The 24,607-nt window shown below is 40.6% G+C and overlaps 1 protein-coding gene across 1 annotated transcript; it reads right to left on the reverse strand.

The window, feature by feature from the left end:
* Nucleotides 1-21,536: 21,536 nt before the first annotated feature.
* On the reverse strand, nt 21,537-23,710 carry LOC125506863 (proline-rich receptor-like protein kinase PERK10). The gene is made up of 4 exons (XM_048671568.1): nt 23,707-23,710; nt 22,998-23,483; nt 22,396-22,563; nt 21,537-21,867 (listed from the first exon to the last, which is right to left on the reverse strand). The coding sequence occupies exons 1-4, from the start codon at nt 23,708-23,710 to the stop codon at nt 21,815-21,817; spliced, it is 711 nt and encodes a 236-aa protein (XP_048527525.1). The 3' UTR covers nt 21,537-21,814.
* Nucleotides 23,711-24,607: the final 897 nt, after the last annotated feature.

Consider the following 24,607-nt stretch of genomic DNA (forward strand, 5'->3'; position numbering starts at 1 on the left):
TGGGAAGACTTGGGGAAAGTCTTGTTGAACTTGCTGTAAAAAACAGAAACTTTAGCGCTCACGAGAACTGCTGTCATTTTTATTTGGAAAGTGCTATTTAGTTAATTATTTTTGCAGATGATTAATAGATAAATTCCTCATGTCCATAAATTTATTTTAGAATTTTTGGGGTTCCAGATCTTGAGCTAGCTACAGATTACTACAGACTGTTCTGTTTTTGACAGATTCTGTTTTTCATGTGTTGTTTGCTTATTTTGATGAATCTATGGTTAGTAAAATAGTTTATAATCCATAGAGAAGTTGGAATACAGTAGGTTTAACACCCATATAAATAAATATTGAGTTCATTACAGTACCTTGAAGTGGTTTTTTTGTTTTCTTTCGCTAACGGAGCTCACGAGTTTTCTACTTTAAGTTTTGTGTTGTGAAGTTTTCAAGTTTTGGGTAAAGATTTGATGGATTATGGAACAAGAAGTGGCAAGAACCTAAGCTTTGTGATGCCCATGGCACCCCCAAGATAATATAAGGACACCTAAAATCCAAAGCTTGGGGATGCCCCGGAAGGCATCCCCTCTTTCGTCTACTTCTATCGGTAACTTTACTTGGAGCTATATTTTTATTCACCACATGATATGTGTTTTGCTTGGAGCGTATTTTATGATTTGAGTCTTTGCTTGTTAGTCTACCACAGTCATCCTTGATGTACACACATTTTCAGAGAGCCATACATGATTTGGAATTTTATAGAATACTCTATGTGCTTCACTTATATCTTTTGAGCTCTATAGTTTTACTCTATGTGCTTCACTTATATCTTTTGAGTTTTATAATTTTGCTCTAGTGCTTCACTTATATATTTTAGAGCACGGTGGTGGATTTGTTTTATAGAAACTATTGATATCTCATGCTTCACTTAGATTATTTTTAGAGTCTTAATAGCATGGTAATTTGCTTAAAATCCTAAGATGCTTGGTATGCAAGATTAATAATAAAACTTTCTTATGAGTGTGTTGAATACTAAGAAAAGTTTGATGCTTGATGATTGTTTTGAGATATGGAGGTAATAATATCAAATCCGTGCTAGTTGAGTAGTTGTGAAATTGAGAAATACTTGTGTTGAGGTTTGCAAATCCCGTAGCATGCACGTATGGTAAACGTTATGCACCAAATTTGAAACATGAGGTGTTATTTGATTGTCTTCCTTATGAGTGGCGGTCGGGGACGAGCGATGGTCTTTTCCTACCAATCTATCCCCCTAGGAGCATGCGCATAGTGTCGAGGTTTTTGATGACTTGTAGATTTTTGCAATAAGTATGTGAGTTCTTTATGACTAATGTTGAGTCCATGGATTATACGCACTCTCACCCTTCCATCATTGCTAGCCTCTTCGGTACCGTGCATTGCCCTTTCTCACATTGAGAGTTGGCGCAAACTTCGCCGGTGCATCCAAACCCCGTGCTATGATACGCTCTTTCACACATAAACCTCCTTATATCTTCCTCAAAACAGCCACCATACCTACCTATTATGGCATTTCCATAGCCATTCCGAGATATATTGCGATGCAACTTTCCATCATTCCGTTCATCATGACACATTCATCATTGTCATATTGCTTAGCATGATCATGTAGTTGACATAGTATTTGTGGCAAAGCCACCATTCATAATTCTTTCATACATGTCACTCTTGGTTCATTGCATATCCCGGTACACCGCCGGAGGCATTCACATAGAGTCATCTTTGTTCTAGTATCGAGTTGTAATCATTGAGATGTGAATAAATAGAAGTGTGATGATCATCATTATTAGAGCATTGTCCCAAGTGAGGTATAAAAAATAGAAAGGCCATAAAAAGAGAAGGCCCAAAAAATGAGAGAAAAATAGAGAAGGGACAATGTTACTATCCTTTTACCACACTTGTGCTTCAAAATAGCACCATAATCTTCATAGTAGAGAGTCTCTCATGTTATTACTTTCATATACTAGTTGGAATTTTTCATTATATAACTTGGCTTGTATATTCCAACAATGGGCCTCCTCAAGTGCCCTAGGTCTTCGTGAGCAAGCAAGTTGGATGCACACCCACTAGTTTCTTTTGTTGAGCTTTCATACATTTATAGCTCTAGTGCATCCGTTGCATGGCAATCCCTACTCCTTGCATTTACATCAATCGGTGGGCATCTCCATAGCCCATTGATTAGCCTCGTTGATGTGAGACTTTCTTTTTTTGTCTTCTCCACATAACCCCCCTCATTATATTCTATTCCACCCATAGTGCTATGTCCATGGCTCGCGCTCAAATATTGCCTGAAAGTTTATAGGTTTGAGATTACTAAAGTATGAAACAATTGCTTGGCTTGTCATCGGGGTTGTGCATGATGATAGCATTCTTGTGTGATGAAAATGAAACATGACTAAACTATATGATTTTGTAGGGATGAACTTTCTTTGGCCATGGTATTTTGAGAAGACATAATTGCTTAGTTAGTATGCTTGAAGTATTATCATTTTTATGTCAATACGAACTTTTGTCTTGAATCTTTCAGATCTGAATATTCATACCACAATTAAGAAGAATTACATTAAAAATATGCCAAGTAGCACTCCGCATCAAAAATTCTGTTTTTATCATTTACCTACTCGAGGACGAGCAGGAATTAAGCTTGGGGATGCTTGATACGTCTCCAACGTATCTATAATTTTTGGTTGCTCCATGCTATATTATCTACTGTTTTAGACCTTATTGGGCTTTATTTTCCACTTTTATATTATTTTTGGGACTAACCTATTAACCGGAGGCCCAGTCCAGAATTGCTATTTTTTGCCTGTTTTAGGGTTTCGAAGAAAAGGAATATCAAACGGAGTCCAAACGGAATGAAACCTTCGGAAACGTGATTTTCTCATCAGATAAGATCCAGGAGGCTTGGACCCTCCGTCAAGAAAGCCATGAGGTGCTCACGAGGGTAGGGGCGCGCCCCCCTGCCTCGTGGGCCCCTCGAAGCTCCACCGACGTATTTCTTCCTCCTATATATATCCACGTACCCCCAAACGATCGGGGACGGAGCAAAAAACCTAATTCCACCGCCACAACTTTCTGTATCCACGAGATCCCATCTTGGGGCCTGTTCCGGAGCTCCGCCGGAGGGGGCATTGATCACGGAGGGCTTCTACATCATCATCCAAGCCCCTCCGATGAAGTGTGAGTAGTTTACTTCAGACCTAAGGATCCATAGCTAGTAGCTAGATGGCTTCTTCTCTCTTTTTCGATCTCAATACAATGTTCTCCCCCTCTCTTGTGGATATCTATTAGATGTAATCTTGTTTTTGCGGTGTGTTTGTTGAGACTGATGAATTGTGGCTTTACGATCCAGTCTATCTATGAATAATATTTGAATCTTCTCTGAATTATTTTATGTATGATTGGTTATCTTTGCAAGTCTCTTCGAATTATCGATTTGGTTTGGCCTACTAGATTGGTTGTTCTTGCCATGGGAGAAGTGCTTAGCTTTGGGTTCAATCTTGTAGTGTCCTTTCCCAGTGACAGAAGGGGCAGCAAGGCACGTATTGTATTGTTGCCATCGAGGATAACAAGATGGGGTTTTTATCATATTGCATGAAATTATCCCTCTACATCATGTTATCTTGCTTAAGGCATTACTATGTTTTTAACTTAATACTCTAGATGCATGCTGGATAGTAGTCGATGAGTGGAGTAATAGTAGTAGATGCAGAATCGTTTCGGTGTACTTGTCTCGGACATGATGCCTATATACATGATCATACCTAGATATTCTCATAACTATGCTCAATTCTGTCAATTGCTCAACAGTAATTTGTTCACCCACCATAGAATACTTATGCTCTTGAGAGAAGCCACTAGTGAAACCTATGGCCCCGGGTCTCTTTCTCATCATATCAATCTCCATTACTTTATTATGGCTTTGCTTTTACTTTATTTACTTTGCATCTTTATACCAAAAAATACCAAAAATATTATTTATCGTCTCTATCAGATCTCACTTTCGTAAGTGACCGTGAAGGGATTGACAACCCCTAAGCGCGTTGGTTGCATTGAGCTATTGTTTTTGTGTAGGTACGAGGGACTCGAGCGTAGCCTCCTACTGGATTGATACCTTGGTTCTCAAAAAACTGAGGGAAATACTTACGCTACGTTGTTGCATCATCCCTTCCTCTTCGGGGAAATCCAAGGCAGTGCTCAAGAGGTAGCAACAACGCCAATTTGTACAACATCAAGCAAGCAGCATGCACAAAATAAACAAAGCATTCACATACCAGAAGGAGGGGCCACACTTATGGGAGACAATTCAATTGGCGAATTCACTTGATGTCCTCCCTCACCACCATGATCCTTACCACCAGGACAACGAGAGCCAATTGGTGTATCATTATGAGCACTGCAATCACCTACTGGATTCAAAAAAACAGAAACATAAATTACAAAACATCACTTGAAAAAATAATGCAAATGAACGCTGACAACTAACAGAGCATAAAACAAATATGCAAGATGAACTAGGAAATTAGATAAACATCAAACAAAATAAACAAAAGCCAAAAATAAGCACTCCACATACCCTGAACTCCTCCTCCCACTCTGCTCGGCGAAGACATGGTGTTTTCCTGGAGCACAAGGACAAAGTGACAGATATAAGCAACAAAATCGGTGAAATCTGACGAAACCCTAGATCCACCTTGCTCTGCCTACAGAGCACACACGAGTATCGACTTGAAATCGAGATAAAATCGCCTGCCTATAGAAAAATTACACAAGCAAAAACAGTAACAGCAACTACGAGAATCACAAAACTAGGCGAGGGGATGATCAAGATTGAGGCCAAGGGGAACGTACCACAAAAAAGGGGATGAACGGCGGCGGCGGCGGGGAGGGAGCGGCGGCGACGGGAACGGACAGGAAAGGGCTGCGGGAGCGCAGCGGCAAGGGCTCGAGCGGACGGCAACTCGGAATGCAGGAATAAGGACCTCTTGAGGGCAGCGGTTCCTCGGGCGACAGTGGTTGCTGCGGGCGATGACGGTTTTGCTCGAGGGAGAGATGCCTCGGGAGAAACTACAAGAGAGGAGAGGGGACTCTTCTCGGTCTCTTTCCCTGTCAGCGGAGCGGTGGGATCGCCTGGGAGGGACACATAGGAGGCCCGCGTACATAAAACGGCCTAGCTAAATAAGACAGACTACATCGAAACGCACATGATGCAGTTCTCTATGAAGAACAATGAAGTTCACATGGTAAAACAAAATAAAATACATGCATTTCGTAAAAAAAAAGTTAAAATCAAAAACAATGCGCGTGTTAAGAAAAGCATCCGGAAAAAAGTCTACCTTCAAATAAGTGCGAGAACAACAAAAAAAGGGGGGCCAACCCCCCCCCCCTACCCCTCCCGTGCCAGGGACTGCAGCAAGTACACGCAAAAACAGATGCAGTACGCAGCTCTATAAAAATGCAGTGCATTTGGTTAGATAAAGCGGTACGGTATAACATTTCAGATCCGGATTACCTGCATGAATAAATACATGGTCTAGTCCATAGCGAAAAACTCGTAAAATTGCGGAATACATTGTACTTTTTTCAAGGGCAGCAGCAAGGATACGCAAAAAACGGTGAAGTACGCACCTGTAGACAAAATGCAGTTCTCTTTGATAGACGATGCAGTGCAGAACGATAACCAATGCAGTTCTGTTAACACGTAGGGTACATATAAATGTGACAAATGCCCGTTCGCACAGAAAGTGGTGGTTAAAAATTTTACTGATCAAAAATAAAATAAAACCACATTAAAAACCACGTTCGCATACAACCACCCAATCCGAGCGATTCCATCGCCACAAACCCATGATCAGAGACGCAACACCAACCCATGATCTGCACAACCGCATCGTCAGTGAGATCGTGCAGTTCATCCGATGTGGCCATCCCACCCCACGCCCTCCCCTTAAATTCAGACCCCTGCCAAAGGCCTTCTCATCCACAACAACACAAGTATCCATTGCGCTACCACCAAATCGCTCCATCACATCGATCTCCACAGGAAACACCAAGCCCTACTACCGGCGATGGCGTTCACCGACGAGTACAAGGGCGTGGAGGCCCACGGCAACACCAAGTTGCACATCATCCACACCAACAACAAGAAGCAAATGGTGATCTCCCTCGCGCAGTACAAGTGCCACCTCAGCCTCCAGCGCCACAAGATCTTCGGCATTGATCTCGAGTACAACAAGAGCCTGAAGCGACGCAGAAACCCGCCCTCTGCCAACTTTCCGTCGGCAAGACTCAGCCGGTGCTGCTCTTCCAACTGAGAGTCGCTGAAAGGTGCACCATCTTCGACAACTTCCTCGTCGACCCCAGGTACACCTTTGCAGGCTTCTCCATCAACGGTGACAAAACCAGGCTAGAGCGCGTCAATCTGGAGGTCGCCAACTTCGTCGACATCCAGAAGGAGTGGAGGGTGCCCGAGGCAACCAAGGAGTTGGACTCCATTGGAGACGTCTCCGGCATGCTCATTGACAACTACTACAACAACATGAAGAAGAATATCACCGACGAAGAACACAGGCGCTGGGCCACCCTGCCTCTGTCCATGAGGCACATCGAGTACGCAGTAAAGGACGCCTACGCGGCATACGAGATATGGAACTGCATAACCCTCACCCAGGACGGGCTTCGTCGTGCAAAGCTGGAGAAGGAGGAGCCCCCAAGAAGCGCGCCAGGAGCAGCTGGGGATGGGGAGACGCTAACTGGTGAAGAAGCAGATGGTGCCGGCCAAGAGCCAATAATGCTAGCGTCGTTTTAGAATTATCATCAAATTTGCTTTATGTTGTTTGCTTATGTATCATTAGTTTGCTTGTGATCATTTGCTTTTGTTGAACTTAGTTTGCTTGTCATGCAGAATCGCTTGTAATGATGAACTTTGATTATGTTAGATTGCTTTCTGTTGAACTTAGTTTGCTGATGATGAAGTTGTCGTACAGAATGTTGATACGTCTCCAACGTATCTATATTTTTTGATTGTTCCATGCTATTATATTATCTGTTTTGGATGTTTAATGGGCTTTAATATACCTTTTTATATTATTTTTGGGACTAACCTACTAACCAAAGGCCCAGTGCAAATTGCTGTTTTTTGCCTATTTCAGTGTTTCACAAAAAAGGAATATCAAAAGGAATCCAAACGGGATGAAACCTTCGGGAGAGTTATTTTTGGAACAAACGCAATCCAGGAGACTTGGAGTGGACGTCAAGGAAGCAACAAGGCGGCCACGAGGTAGGAGGGCGTGCCCAGGGGGTAGGCGCGCGCCCCACCCTCGTGGGTCCCTCGTGGCTTTGCTGACCTACTTCTTTCGCCTATATATACTCATATACCCCGAAAACATCCGAGAGCACCACGAAACCCTATTTCCATCGCCGCAACCTTCTGTACCCGTGAGATCCCATCTTGGGGCCTTTTCTGGTGCTCCGCCGGAGGGGGAATCGATCATGGAGGGCTTCTACATCAACACCATAGCCTCTCCGATGATGTGTGAGTAGTTTACCATAGACCTTTAGGTCCATAGTTATTAGCTAGACGGCTTCTTCTCTCTCTTTGGATCTCAATACAAAGTTCTCCTCGATTCTCTTGGAGATGTATTTGATGTAATTCTTTTTGCGGTGTGTTTGTCGAGATCCGATGAATTGTGGGTTTATGATCAAGATTATCTATGAACAATATTTGATTCTTCTCTGAAATCTTTTATGCATGATTTAATATCTTTGCAAGTCTCTTCGAATTATCAGTTTGGTTTGTCCTACTAGATTGATCTTTCTTGCAATGGAGAAGTGCTTAGCTTCGAGTTCAATCTTGAAGTGTCCTTTCCCAATGACAGCAGGGGCAGCAAGGCACGTATTGTATTGTTGCCATCGAGGATAAAAAGATGGGGTCTATATCATATTGCTTGGGTTTATCCCTCTACATCATGTCATCTTGCCTAATGTGTTACTTTATTCTTATGAACTTAATACTCTAGATGCATGCTGGACAGCGGTCGATGTGTGGAGTAATAGTAGTAGATGCAGAATCATTTCAGTCTACTTGTTGCGGACGTGATGCCTATATACATGATCATGCCTAGATATTCTCATAACTATGCACTTTTCTATCAATTGCTCGACGGTAATTTGTTCCCCCGCCGTAGAATTTGCTATCTTGAGAGAAGCCACTAGTGAAACCTATGGCCCCTGCGTCTATTCTCCATTATATTATTCTCCCATCAACAAGCCATTTTGGTCGCCGTTTATTTTGCAATCTTTATTTTCCAATCTGTACAACAAAAATACCAAAAATATTTATCTTATTATCTCTATCAGATCTCACTTTCGTAAGTGACCGTGAAGGGATTGACAACCCCTTTATCGCATTGGTTGCGAGGTTCTTGTTTGTTTGTGCAGGTACGAGGGACTTGCGTGTAATCTCCTACTGGATTGATACCTCGGTTCTCAAAAACTGAGGGAAATACTTACGCTACTTTGCTACATCACCCTTTCCTCTTCAAGGGAAAACCAACACATGCTCAAGAGGTAGCAAGAAGGATTTCTAGCGCCGTTGCCGGGGAGGCTTACACCAAGTCAAGTTAAGATTTGATCTCCCAGCAACTAGCCATTTCTGGCGCCATTGCCGGGGAGATCTACGCACAAGTCAAGACATACCAAGTACCCATCACAAACTCTTATCCCTCGCATTACATTATTTGCCATTTGCCTCCCGTTTTGCTCTCCCCCACTTCACCCTTGCCGTTTTATTCGCTCTCTTTTTTTTCGCTCTTCTTCTTGCTTTTTGTGTGCCAGTTCTTTGTGCAACTTGTTGCCATCATGTATGAAATTGGGGAGGTTATCGTTGATAAGGATAGTTGTAATAACATGGAAAATGTTGATGCTTTTGACTATCCTCATGAAGAACCTACTATTTTGCACACTAAAAAGTTTCGGATCGGTAGTGGTAATATTATTGGAAAAGGAGTTATTCAAGATTTCTTTCCTTGTGCCGATTCTTTACCCACTATGGGAGGGTCTATTCTTCATAGAACTAGTATTTTTGCGGATGCTATATCTTTGCTCACAATTGAACTTGAAAGACAATTTATTCATATGCACCCTTGCATCCAAAGGATTTTTCTAGAATTTTCCAATATTGAGCATTCTTCTGTTAAGCGGGCAGCTACCATCTTTTTAGCTCATGAGTTATGATCTATAATAAAAGAAGCCAATGAAATTTTTGCGCATTATAGGGTGGATGTCGGCCGTCCTCCAATAGAAGCAATCCTTTTTTTTCAAGAATACATAATGCGCTTACGATCTTTAGATCATGTTGCTTTTAATGAAAACCTTAGAAAAAAGGTTCCTACTAACGTTCTAGTTGACAGGATTTTCGAACTTAACAATAATTTTGCTATCCAGAACAATGGGTTCGGTTTTTCTCTTGAACAAAAGCTCATGACTTTTTGCCAAAAGAATGCTTATAATGATGAATTGGTTGTGCAATATGAGGGGCCAAAGGAGGAATCAATACCTCCCGAGCTTGATCTTGGGGACTTTTGTCCCATTAAATTTAGCCCTTTTGATTACTTTTGCTTGCCACAAAGAAAACTTGCCGCTGAACGTAGGGAGTATGAGATGAGTTTTCGCAATTTGCCTTATCATTATCATGGCAATACCTAGATCTATTCTTGTTTTTATGCCTAGCTAGGGGCGTTAAACGATAGCACTTGTTGGGAGGCAACCCAATTTTTATTTTGTTTCTTGTTTTTTGTTCCCGTTTAGTAATAAATAATTCATATAGCTTCTGTTTATATTAGGTTTTATGTTTTTAATTAGTTTTTGTGCCAAGTAGAACCTTTGGGAAGACTTGGGGGAAGTTTTTGCGATCTTGCTGTAAAAAACAGAAACTTTAGCGCTCACGAGATTAGCTGCCATTTTTTACTGGAGAGTGATATTAGGTTGATTCTTTTTTAAGATGATTAATATACAAATTCCTCACGTCCACCAATTTATTTCAGAATTGTTGGGATTACAGAAGTATTCGAAACCTACAGATTACTACAGCCTGTTCTGTTTTTGACAGATTCTGTTTTTCGTGTGTTGTTTGCTTATTTTGATGAATCTATGGCTAGTATCGGGGGGTATGAACCATAGAGAAGTTGGAATACAGTAGGTTTAACACCAATATAAATAAATAATGAGTTCATTACAGTACCTTGAAGTGGTGTTTTGTTTTCTTATACTAACGGAGCTCGTGAGATTTTCTGTTGAGTTTTGTGTTGTGAAGTTTTCAAGTTTTGGGTAAATATTTGATGGATTTTGGAATAAGGAGTGCCAAGAGCCTAAGATTGGGGATGCCCAAGGCACCCCAAGGTAAAATTAAAGTAAAACAAAAAACCTAAGCTTGGGGATGCCCCGGAAGGCATCCCCTCTTTCGTCTTCGTCCATCGGTAACTTTACTTGAGGCTATATTTTTATTCACCACATGATATGTGTTTTGCTTGGAGAGTCTTGTATGATTTGAGTCTTTTCTTTTTAGTTTACCACAATCATACTTGTTGTACACACCTTTTGGAGAAACACACATGAATCGGAATTTATTAGAATACTCTATGTGCTTCACTTATATCTTTTGAGCTAGATAATTTTGCTCTAGTGCTTCACTTATATCCTTTTAGAGCACGGTGGTGGTTTTATTTTGTAGAAATTATCAATCTCTTATGCTTCACTTATATCATTTTGAGAGTCTTCTAGAAAATAATGGTAATTTGCTTTGGTTATAAAATTAGTCCTAATATGATAGGCATCCAAGATGGGTATAATAAAAACTATCATAAAAAGTGCATTGAATACTATGAGAAGTTTGATACTTGATGATTGTTTTGATATATGAAGATGGTGATATTAGAGTCATGCGAGTTGAGTAGTTGTGAATTTGATAAATACATGTTCTAAAGTTTTTGATTCCCGTAGCATGCACGTATGGTGAACCGTTATGTGATGAAGTCGGAGCATGATTTATTTATTGATTGTCTTCCTTATGAGTGGCGGTCAGGGACGAGTGATGGTCTTTTCCTACCAATCTATCCCCCTAGGAGCATGCATGTAGTACTTTGTTTCGATAAATAATAGATTTTTGCAATAAGTATGTGAGTTCTTTATGACTAATGTTGATTCCATAGATTATACGCACTCTCACCCTTCCACCATTGCTAGCCTCTTTAATACCGCGCACCTTTCGCCGGTATCATACACCCACCATATACCTTCCTCAAAACAGCCACCATACCTACCTATTATGGCATTTCCATAGCCATTCCGAGATATATTGCCATGGAACTTACCATCGTTCCGTTTGTTATGACATGTTTCATCATTGTCATATTGCTTTGCATGATCATGTAGTTGACATCATATTTGTGGCAAAGCCACCTTTATAATTCTTTCATACATGTCACTCTTGATTCATTGCGTATCCCGGTACACCACCGGAGGCATTCACATAGAGTCATATTTTTTTCTAGTACCGAGTTGTAATTTTTGAGTTGTAAGTAAACAAAAGTGTGATGATCATCATCATTAGAGCATTCTCCCAAGTGAGGAAAGGATGATGGAGACAATGATTCCCCCACAAGTCGGGATGAGACTCTGGAAAAAAAAAAAGAAGCCATAAAAAAGGCCCAAATAAAAAAAGAAATGAGAGAAAAAGAGAGAAGGGACAATGTTACTATCCTTTTGCCACACTTGTGCTTCAAAGTAGCACCATGATCTTTATGATAGAGAGTCTCCTATGATGTCACTTTCATATACTAGTGGGAATTTTACATTATAGAACTTGGCTTGTATATTCCAATGATGGGCTTCCTCAAAATGCCCTAGGTCTTCGTGAGCAAGTGAGTTGGATGCACACCCACTTAGTTTCTTTTTGAGCTTTCATACACTTATAGCTCTAGTGCATCCGTTGCATGGCAATCCCTACTCACCCACATTGATATCTATTGATGGGCATCTCCATAGCCCGTTGATACGCGTAGTTGATGTGAGACTATCTTCTCCTTTTTTTGTCTTCTCCACAACCACCACTCTATTCCACATATAGTGATATGTCCATGGCTCACGCTCATATATTGCGTGAAGATTGAAAAAGTTTGAGAACATCAAAAGTATGAAACAATCGCTTGGCTTGTCATCGGGGTTGTGCATGATTAAATACTTTGTGTGATGAAGATAGAGCATAGCCAGACTATATGATTTTGTAAGGATAACTTTCTTTGGCCATGTTATTTTGAGAAGACATGATTGCTTTGTTAGTATGCTTGAAGTATTATTAATTTTATGACAATATTAAAATTTTCTCTTGAATCTTTCGGATCTGAACATTCATGCCACAATAAAGAAAATTACAATGAGAATTATGCTAGGTAACATTCCACATCAAAAATTTTGTTTTTATCATTTACCTACTCGAGGACGGGCAGGAATTAAGCTTGGGGATGCTTGATACGTCTCCAACGTATCTATAATTTTTGATTGTTCCATGCTATTATATTATCTGTTTTGGATGTTTAATGGGCTTTAATATACCTTTTTATATTATTTTTGGGACTAACCTACTAACCAAAGGCCCAGTGCAAATTGCTGTTTTTTGCCTATTTCAGTGTTTCCCAGAAAAGGAATATCAAACGGAATCCAAACGGAATGAAACCTTCAGGAGAGTTATTTTTGGAACAAACGCAATCCAGGAGACTTGGAGTGGACGTCAAGGAAGCAACCGAGGCGGCCACGAGGTAGGATGGCGCGCCCAGGGGGTAGGCGCGCGCCCCACCCTCGTGGGCCCCTCGTGGCTCTGCTGACCTACTTCTTTCGCCTATATATTCTCATATACCCCGAAAACATCCGAGAGCACCACGAAACCCTATTTCCATCGCCGCAACCTTCTGTACCCGTGAGATCCCATTTTGGGGCCTTTTCCGGCGCTCCGCCGGAGGGGCAATCGATCATACAGGGCTTCTACATCAACACCATAGCCTCTTCGATGACGTGTGAGTAGTTTACCACAGACCTTCAGGTCCATAGTTATTAGCTAGACGGCTTCTTCTCTCTCTTTGGATCTCAATACAAAGTTCTCCTCGATTCTCTTGGAGATGTATTCGATGTAATTCTTTTTGCGGTGTCTTTGTCGAGATCCAATGAATTGTGGGTTTATGATCAAGATTATCTATGAACAATATTTCATTCTTCTCTGAAATCTTTTATGCATGATTTAATATCTTTGCAAGTCTCTTCGAATTATCAGTTTGGTTTGGCCTACTAGATTGATCTTTCTTGCAATGGGAAAAGTGCTTAGATTTGGGTTCAATCTTGCGGTGTCCATTCCCAGTGACAGTAGGGGTAGCAAGGCACGTATTGTATTGTATTGTTGCCATCGAGGATAAAAAGATGGGGTTTATATCATATTGCTTGAGTTTATCCCTCTACATCATGTCATCTTGCCTAATGCGTTACTCTGTTCTTATGAACTTAATACTCTAGATGCATGCTGGATAGCGGTCGATGTGTGGAGTAATAGTAGTAGATGCAAAATCGTTTCGTTCAACTTGTCGCGGACGTGATGCCTATATACATGATCATGCCTAGATATTCTCATAACTATGCGCCTTTCTATCAATTGCTCGACAGAAATTTGTTCACCCACCGTAGAATTTGCTATCTTGAGAGAAGCCACTGGTGAAACCTATGGCCCCTGTGTCTATTCTCCATTATATTATTCTCCCATCAACAAGCCATTTCTGTCGCCATTTATTTTGCAATCTTTATTTTCTAATCTACACAACTAAAATACCAAAAATATTTATCTTATTATCTCTATCAGATCTCACTTTCGTAAGTGACCGTGAAGGGATTGACAACCCCTTTATCGCGTTGGTTGCGAGGTTCTTGTTTGTTTGTGCAGGTATGAGGGACTTGCATGTAATCTCCTACTGGATTGATACCTTGGTTCTCAAAAACTGAGGGAAATACTTACGCTACTTTGCTGCATCACCTTTCCTCTTCAAGGGAAAACCAACGCATGCTCATGAGGTAGCAAATGCTTGTGATAATTTGTTTTCTGTTGTTTGCTTATGTATCATTAGATTCGAGCAGCGCACAAAATGGACGAAGATGCAGTGTGCAAATAGGACGCATGCAGTGCAAAATGTGTACGGATGCAGTACAGACTCTGTCGAATGAAGTTTACACATACCCAACAAAGTAGTGCACGCCCCTACATTTGAAAAAAGAATACATAAGAGCAAAAACACGGAAAGAAAAGGCGAACTGTACATGTAGTGCACAATGTGTGCACATGCAGTACAGAACCCTGATCAATGCCGTGCACAAATGATTTACTAAGCAATGCACGCCCTTACACTTGAAAAAAGAATACTTGAGCAAAAACACGAAAAGAAAATGCGAACTGTACATGTAATGTGGAATGCGTGCACATGCAGTACAGAACTCTGATCAATGCAGTGCACGAATGATTTACTAAGCAGTGCACGCTCCTACATTTGAAAAATTCTTAAGAGAGAAAATACAAAGAAAAAATTGACCACCCCAGGTGCAACCGGCCCCAGCTAGTCTCGTAGTAGGTCTGCTCCCACAGAAGGCGAGTCGTTCTGAGCCATGATGCATGGGGCCGGGCACACATGGGCCCACAGGTTAGAGAGCATAGAGCAGCGAGCGTCATGTATAAGCGCCCAAATAAGTAACCAGAGGAGTTCGATATGGCTGCCTCGCCAGCGCTTATAAACAGGTCGAGCGCGCCCTCCGCGGGCGAGGTGGGACTAAACATTAGACCACACAGACAGCGCACCGGGAACCAGCCGTGCTCACAGGCCGACTTGGGCCCAATGCGTCTTCACTCCCCGAACACAGGCCAACAGACAAAAGAGAGGCTATTGAAAATTAAAAAAAATCCCACATACCACTCCACAAACACAGGCCCAACCACGCGCTCCACAGTTCGTTGTGATATGACAATGCAGTTCGCTATATTCAAGTAAGCAGTCTCGTTGCTTCTCAAATGCATTTGCGTACACTGAATCAGAATCAATCCACCACCTAACACCAACCTCAACATTTATTACTTTTGTTGCTCAATTGGTTGCATAAAAACCTATCCATTCGTGCTCCAGACTGACACAACTCCTCCCCTCGTTCATCTTTTTCTTCAAATCATAGATCTAGGGTTCATCCCATCCCCAGCTGTTCTCTGAAATTCCACTGAACCCGCCATGGACTGTAAGTGCGGGTGTTTGGCAAGGATGGCGCCGGTAGCGGACACATGCGTGTACGCAGAGGGTCTAGAGCTCACCAACACCGAGTGGCGCAGCATGCTCGGGTGCCTGATGATAACCAACAAGGGGTTTCGGGCGCCATTTCTTCATCGCCTCACACCCGCAGATCTGCAGGAAAGTTGGGTATGTTTTTTCCCTCACAATTTTCGACATAATCTAGGCTACAAATCCACATCTGAATATATAGTTCCATCAATTTGTTCGGTAGTGTCAACAAATACAAAACATATTTTGTATTGTTGTTCAAATTTGTTAGCTATTAAGACTAGATGCTTCCACCTATTTTTCTTCAGTACCACACCAGGTATCGACACTAGTTAGATTAGAACCCCAACACACGAACAAAAAAGAGGGTCAGTAGATCAGTGTTGCAGTTTGCTTAACATGCTAGCGAAGTACACTATAAATGACCTTGCAGTACAAACATGTTACAGTATAATATATATCATAGTAAAAATAGAGGTCAATTCCGTATATAAGTTTGTTCATACATTGCAACTACTTTACCAAAATAGTAGTTACATATGTTCATATTTAAGTCAACATAAACAGATCATCCTAAGTATAAAGAAAAACATTTGTTCTTTACTAATAAACATTCTTTTTCCATCCATTCCAAAATGCAGAAACTGCCATCCATAATAAAATTTCCTGCTCCGAGTTTAGGGAAGGTTACCTTGGAGACACAACACAAGAATGGGTATGCAGACATGCAAGTTGACTACCACATTGACTCTGAAGACTGCATCAACATAACTACTGGCTGGAATGATTTTGTCTCCCAGAATGGCTTTGAGGCTGGAGAATTAGCCATGGTGTTTTTCTACAAAGAAGAAGACTCCCTCAAGTTTACAATATTTGCACTATAGGTTGTCTAGGATAAAAGCTAAATCCATCACTGGCATATTCTAATGCTTTGCTTATGTTGTATGCTTTTAAAATTATGTCCATCAGAAGGCTTGAACGATGCCTATGTAAAGTATGCAACCTCATCTGCATCATTTTATCACTCTTTTTAGACAAGTTGCTGCTGACAGAAATGCAATTCTCTAATACACATAGTACAGTCCTTATATAAAAAAATTGCGGTACTCTGAACAATAACAATCCAATGCCAATGGTCGAAAACTTTGTACTTAACATATGTTGTTCAATAGAATTCTCATGCTATGGATTTCAGAAGAATTGACATAAAATACAAGAAATAGCAGCATAACTATCCTGCTAATGCAGTACGAAAGTGCATACTATGCAGTTCTCTAAAACACAGAATGCAGTGTAAGAAAAATGATTATCTCATAAGCTGTCATGCCCACTATAATACAGTTACATTGAAGTCCACTACTTAACAAAATGCAGCACACTACAAACATATGCCAGATCTGCATCAATAAAATCAAAGCAGTACAGATCCAAACATGTAGGAGACCAACAGAGGTGCAAATTCCACTCGCAGTTCGATAAGTGGCCAAAACATTGCACAACCACTCAAATTTGAACAATTACCCACCAAAAATACATCAAACCCACGGCCACTACGATGAACAGCATGAGCTATTCTTTAAAAATGCACACCAAAAAGACGAGCATTACATGCGCAATACAGTAAATTCAAACGAAAAAAGAGAAACTAATAACAATATTCAAAAACACATCAACGCACAAAATCCAAAAAAACAACAAGAATAGACGAGCGGACGAAGCTCACACCCCGGACAATCGATTTCACAGAAATTGATAACCAACTCCTAGAAATTGGACAAATTATAGAGTATACGGACCGATTAAAACGAATGCAATCAAAGAATTCCTACTAACAAACAACATCCGAGCACGAAAAAGTCGCATCCAACGCGAACACGAACGAACAGAGAAAGCTCGTCCGCCAAATCGCTCGATTTGCAAAGATTCTAGTCGCTTTTCCTGTAAATCACCAAGAATAAAGGTCAAATGAGATCCAGAAACAAATTAAATCATCCCGCAACACCCGATTCCACAATAAAACGCGGGCGTCGCCAGAAAATGAAGGAGTTCTCCCATGAAGCATTGCAGTGCTCATCGTACAAAGGATGCAGCTCACTTCCATTGAGCGTGCAGTTCGGAAGTGTTAGCAGAATAACTATTCTGCTAATATTAGTAGAATAGACCGGCTGTAAAATATAGTAATTTTCGTAACAAATATAGTAAATTACAAACTTGGGTGATAAAAAAATATTTTCCGAATTACTACATTTTGTACACCGTTACTAGATTTTGTATATAGCGTTATTAGGGGGTGTAGAATAAGCTATTCTACACTCACGCTTAGAATAGTGTTACCCTATATATATATATATATATATATATATATATATATATATATATATATATATATATATATATATACTGTGTCTACCATAACTTGCCACAGAACTAGTTAAGGGTCGCTAAACTTTTAAGGGTTTAGAAGTTATCAAAAAATATGAAATAAATATGGGAGCATCTCTCTAATGTAATAAGATGATCCAATGGAGGGATTGTCAAAATATGCATCTATGTGTCCTCGGAAAAAATAATAAGCATTTCAGCTCACTGCGACATAAATATATACTAAACTATTTGTTTTTTGTCCAAGACACATATAGTCGTATTGTTTTAATCCCTCCGTTGGATCATGTTATATTATAGGTGTGTTGGTTCAGTATTTTTTTAGAATTTTTGAGAACTTTTGCATCGTTGAAACCCTTAACTAGTTATGTGGCAAGCACTTGTAGAAAATCCTACTCCTCCTAAGTAAACACTATTCTGATCACGGGATCAGAATAATATTTTGATCACAACCTGACATGCCTGAGTAACGCGTATGAACTTCCCTCTGTACAAACCCGACCTTCGGGCTATCTTCGCAACCGTGGCTTCCCCCGCGAATTATTCTTGTTAGTCGGGTTCTATATGATGTTAGTGTAATCTAGAAATGTTTTTTACCAACTAAATACCGGTTTTAAATAGGAATCTCGCTCGTTGGTGGATTTTGCTCTCGGGTTGTGATGAAATTGCATTTTTGCAATTTTACAGTCTAAGTTGTTCGACCTGAACTTCTCCCAGTGCTAGGTTGAACTTCCGCCAACATTGCCCAAATGGGGCTTGCGATATACCATTGGAAAGCTATGGACACCAGTGTCATGACCCAAGTTGAATTTTTGGCAAAATGTAAGCGGTTTAAGAGCAGTTTTGAAAACCGTTTTTTCTTCACACAAAAAACGTGAATCGTATTTTTGATCGCATTTCTAAACCATTTATCGAAATGAGGCAAATAATATGGCGTTGGAAAGCTGCTGCAAAACCGCTCCTTCCACATGTTGAAAGTTTTCTCTAATTCCCTACGGTTAAAGAGTAATTTGGAAAATCGTAAAATTTCGCAAACCGAACAGCCGAGTTCGTATTTTCGATGTCATTTCAAAACGGCTAGTCCAATTGAGGCAAATGATATGGCGTTGGAAAGCTTATGAAAATTCGCTACTTTTTCATGTAGAAAGTTTTTTCTAATTTTGAACGGTTTAAGAGTAATTTAGAAAACGGTACAAGTTCCAACGAGTTCGTATTTTTGATCTATTTTTTTAATCGTATGTCCGAATGCAGCAAATGATATGGTGTTGGAAAGCTTGAGGAAATGCGGAACTTTTTAGTATATATTGTTTCTCCCAATTCCTTACTTTTTAAGTCAATTTTGAAAATGGCTAAAAATGTGTTTTCGCCGTAATTTCTACAAACTTTATCGGAATGGAGCAAATAATATACCGTTGAAAAGATAAGGAAAATGCGAAACTTTTTCATGTTGATGGTTATTTGAGATTCCTAGCCATTTTCAAGTAATTTCTAAAATAACGAGATCATTTGTTTTGCCTTTATCGCGAAACAGATTCTTCGAAAATGCACCACGTGAAGAACCTGAACTTCTCTGCATGTCTACTTGAACTTCACTCTGTTTTTCACGTGCTTTTTTTGCTCGTAGATCTCCATCCACTGCTCATAGCTCTCCATCCAATCACCGAAGTTGAGCAAGTGATATACCGATGGAAAGTTGTACTAAACATGCAACTTTCCCGTGTTGATCATTTTTTCATACTCGCAACGATTTTAAAAGTTTTTCATCTGATATTCATTCAGTGTAGTAGGTGAATTTCCTGCTGCTTTCACATTGAACTTTTGTGACATATTTTCCTTCATAATTTTCTCATCCATTTCGTTAGTATTGCACAAATGATATTATTTTTATAGAAACATCTCTCACAATGTTTTCTAACTTTCTCCTACCGAGGACTTAAACTTACACAAATGATATTCCTACCGTTTTGAAGTAAATTAGAACATCACGTGATCATGATTTCTGCCTTCATCGCGAATGAAAATGCACTACGTGAAGTAGTGAACTTCTCGGGCATGTCAGTTTGAACTTCACTCTGTCTTTTACGTGCTATTTTTTGCACTGCGTGAAGTAGTTGAACTTCTAGGGCATGTCTGTTTGAACTTCACTCTGTTTCACTTTATTGTATTTTTCTTACAAGAAATACACACCATGTAGTAAGTGAACTTCTGGTTGTTATCACTTTGAACTTCACTATGTTTTTGGCGTGTTGTTTTTTGCCCGTAACTGCCAAACCACTTACCTGAATTTACCAAATGATATACCGATGGAAAGCTGTTGAAAACGCACAACTTCTTCATGTTGATCAGTTTTTCATACTCGCGACAGTTCAAAATATTTTTTGAATGCGTAAAAATGTGGTTTTAACGGTATACATAAAACTTTTAAACCACTCATCAGAATATAGCATATAATATACCGTTGGAAAGCTTTTGGATAGGAGCATCTTTTTAAAACAGACAGACATTACAATTTTTTGTCATTTGAGACGAGTTTTAAAAATGGCAAAAACAACATTGTTTTTTGCCTGTTTTTTACATGTAATTGAAGGTCGGACGTCTCGCACTAGAGATCTTGAACTTCACCATGAGTAGCACGTGAACTTCTTGCAATAAACATTTTAAGCTTTTAGTTTTCCATTCATATATATTCTTACCCGAAACACATTTCGTGTAGTAGTTGAACTTCTCGTTGTTTTCACCTTGAATTTCTATCACGTATTTTTTTCAACCTTTGTCACAATAATTTTTGAAATTTCTCGGACCGAGCACTTGAACTTCTAGCAAAAAAATTATACTTTGCCTTTTTATTCTTTTTTATTATATGAAAACACACATCATGTAGTACGTGAACTTCTGGTTGCTATCACTTTTGAACCACTTTGTTTTTTAGTTTTGTGCACGTGAACTTCTTGCAACAAATCTGAGTTTTTTATATACTTCGAACTTCTCTATTATTTTGAATTGAACTTTTTAGATGTATTCTTAGAAAAAATATGTTTTCAAATAAGCATCAAACAGTATTTAAAATTGAACTTCACACATTTATTTTTTCTAAGAATTTGGAAGAATATGTGTTTTCCATAAACATCAAACTACTCCTTGTTTTTTTAGAATTTAGAAAAATATTTGTTTGTTACAACATCAAAACTCTCTGTTATTTTAATTTTAATTTTGTTTTTTGTAAAAAAATACCAATAATACATGGCTCACTAACATTTTTTAAATTGCACTAATTTTACTATATGTGAACTTGCCCTTATTTTATATTCAAACTTCTCACCTGATTCCCATGTTCTTTTTGTAGCATGTGTTGCGAGCTACATCGGCGAGACTCAAATGCATAATTTTGTGTAGAAAGCATTGAAACCCAAACCATGTTGTATATTTTAGAAGAATGTGCTAGTAACCTTTTTTCTCTCACAAAAAGTCTATGAAGTACATAGACAGAAAAGAAACATGCCTCAATGTCTCCGTCTCTCTCCCTGAAACACAACCCTCGATTGAAGCACACAAAAAGAATTAGCACTCCACGAAGGTTATGCATTTTGGAGAAGAAAACTCCTTTTTTGCCATTTTTAAGGACCCATGAATCTGCACCGAAGTATCACAATACCGACTTTTTGGCACCCACAAATACACTACTGAACTTCGGGCAAAAGGTACTTTAGAAACAATACATAAGTTAACATAGTACAACAGCAGGGAAGCAAGATTTCTGGTACATGAGCAAATTCAAAGCAGCAGTGATCTGAACTTTTGTGTTCAAACTTAGTTTAGTTTGGTTCACAACATGAACTTAAAAAACTCTGCACATCATACATCTCAGCACGCAAGCAGCACACCCAGCGCACACACAAACACGAGCACACACGCACGCACACAGAGATTCTTTGTTAAGATCATTTTCTTTAAGACTAACAAAAAAAGCTAAAAGCAAGAGTGGAACATGTGATTCTGTTCTCACTTTGACATTAGAGAGCGTAGAACAAGGAGTTGCAGCCGAGTGCCTTTTTTATCTGAAGTTACATCTGAAATGTTGCTGCCACTCCCTCACTGTCTTTGTTTATGAGTTGCACTACATAAATGGATTCAAAAAACCTGAATCAGTAAAAGGATTTAACCAATAATCAAATAAGAACGACCTTTTGTGGTGTGTTGAGAGAACTTCCACAACTGATTTATTTTTAAAATCTAATGCCTTGTAGCAGCATTTTCCAGCTAGCATGTTGCGCGACAGAATTATCTAATGTATGTGAACCATGAAATCTGGAGTTAAGTGGAAACACCTACAAATTAGTTGAAGGTTTAATTATATAAATTTATTTTCTAGAGCAAAATGTAACCTCCACCAAAACCAGATTTTCCTAGGCCATTTGCACAAACAATTTTTGAGCACTAGTGTCACTATCGAAAACATCGACAGAAAAATGTAGTTGAATTTGGGACCACGGGTAACAAGTGAACTTCAATTTGTGGATGATGTTCGACTACAACTGTAGAGGAGAGCTACATCAGATGCTTTGTTTCATAATGGAAGCAGTTGAACGAGAAGGAATACCAAGAAAAAAGTGAAGTTCGGGTTTGGCATACTGGATCGTCTTACCATGGTGCCTAGGTGCGGCCCTCCTACTCCTCCTCGAGCAGGGCAAGACCAGTGACTGCAGCTTGCAGAGAAGGGCATTGCTCCAGAAGGTGGCGCAGATGCCTAGAGGCGCCCCATTGATCGGTGGATGGTTGGTCGCGGAGGCTGGTGAGGGACCGGCGAGTGCACCTAATTCACATTGAGAAAACATAAAAATTGACTTCTGCCTAAGCTTCTCTACATCTAATGTTAAGAGTAACAAAAACATTTTTTATCATGCCAAATTGAGAGAGAGAGAGATTGAGAGGGCAGCATCAACACATGCCCAGAAGCTACAGCACGTAGAGAGTCTGAGTAGGAGCTCCCTGTCGGCTTTGAGCGAGCTAACTACAAGAGTTGAACGGTGTGGAGGTGCTGCATTGAACTGCAGCATCCCATGTACCCGTCGGCATAGGTCCCCATGCGGAGGTCGGTGACATGGCGATTCTTTTCATTCCCGGAGTTGTTGCAGGCAGCCACGCGCCGGAGCGGGGGCTCCAACTTGTGGCAAGGCGGAGGGCGCACATGGCTCCGGCGGCAGCAGATCCTGCGGGGTTGATGGGGGCATCTACTACGGATCTTACCAGGTTGGTTGGATGGGGGTAGCCGTCGCGTCGGTCGGGGACAAAGAGCCGCCGCCGTCGTGGAAGCAGAGGAAAGGGAGGCCACTATTGCGGTTGAAGCAGGAGGGAGGACACGGTGGCGACGCGGTTGGTGGCCGGGGCCACGGCGGCTGCAGTGAGGACAGATGGCGGCGATGGCGGGATCTTGGGGTGGCGGCGGGATCTGGTGACCCTCGAGGTGCTCCGGGAGGTGGTGTGGCGCCGTCTCCACCGGATCCGCTGGGAGCAGGGGTACGGCCGGGGGCGGGGCGGCCACGGCGGTGTCGGACGGGAGCGGGCGGCGACGGAGGTGCCGGACGAGGGTGGGGCTGCTGTGGCGGTGCTGGCCAGGGGTGGGGCAGCGGCGGAGGTGTCGGCCGGGGGCGGGGTGGTCGCGGTATCGCTGCTGGGGCGAGTGTTGCGATTGGATCGGGGAGGTGGGTGGTGCGGGAGTGGGGGTCTTTTTTCCTTCTTATCTTGATTCTGTAGTTCGGGAACATCCCCATCGGGCCGTATAGGGCTGATCGTGATCCAAATAATTATTCTGATCTCGGGATTATAATAGTGTTACTTTATATATACAGCCGGTCTATTCTGTTAATATTAGTTGAATAACTATTCCGATAACACTTCCACACTGCACGCTCAACGTAAGTGCACGTTATTGTTTGAACCAAGTGTGCTGTAATACTCATGCGAGTGAACTTCTCGTCGCAAAAAACTGCATGCTCTGTTTTTCGATACCTTTTTTGCTCTAGCTTTTTAACCGTTTATCGGAACGAGACATGTAATATACCATTGAAAAGCTATGAATTAGGCGATACTTTGCCATGTTGAACACTTTTCGAGATTCCTCACGGTTTAAGAGCAGTTTTGAAAATGGTGCGACGTACGACGTGTGGCAGTGAGCGTTTTTCGCGTTTTTTCCTAAATCGCTCGTCTGAATGGAGCAAGTGATACACCGTTGAAAAGATATCGTCGAGGCGCATCTTTTTCATATCTATTATTTTCTCTAATTCGTTACGTTTCAAGAGCAGTTTCAAATTACTAAATCGCGGAACTCTGTTTTTCAAAAAAAATCAAATTTTTGTTACTGTTTTCGCCCTAGTTTTTGAACTGTTTGTCTAAACGAGGCGTGTGATACACTGTTGGAAAGCTATGGATGAGGCGCAACTTTCATATGTTGAAATGTTTTTGAGATTCCTTACGGTTTTAAGTCAATTTTGAAAATTGTGCGGCGAACGACGAGTGACAACGGCCGTTTTTTCATAAAAAATTTCAAACCGCTCGGCGGAATGATGCAAATGATACATCGTTGGAAAGGTATCGATGAGGCGCAACTTTTTCATGTAGAAGAGACTCTCTAATTCCTTACGGTTTAAGAGCAGTTTTGAAATTACTAAAATGTGGATATTTTGTTTTTTGCAACACCAAAACCGACGTGTGTACTGCATCAGATAGAAGAACGGACTGCTTCGGTCAGAAAACCGCACTGCATCAGACAGTCAAGCAAACTTCATGAGTTGTCTTATTGGGCATAAATTTTCTCAGATGAGCTTTCTTGTGAGTTTTTGTTGTCATTTTTTTATGAA

The sequence above is a fragment of the Triticum urartu genome, chromosome 5 (genome assembly GCF_003073215.2).
Source record: "Triticum urartu cultivar G1812 chromosome 5, Tu2.1, whole genome shotgun sequence".
NCBI classification, from domain to species: Eukaryota; Viridiplantae; Streptophyta; class Magnoliopsida; order Poales; family Poaceae; genus Triticum; species Triticum urartu.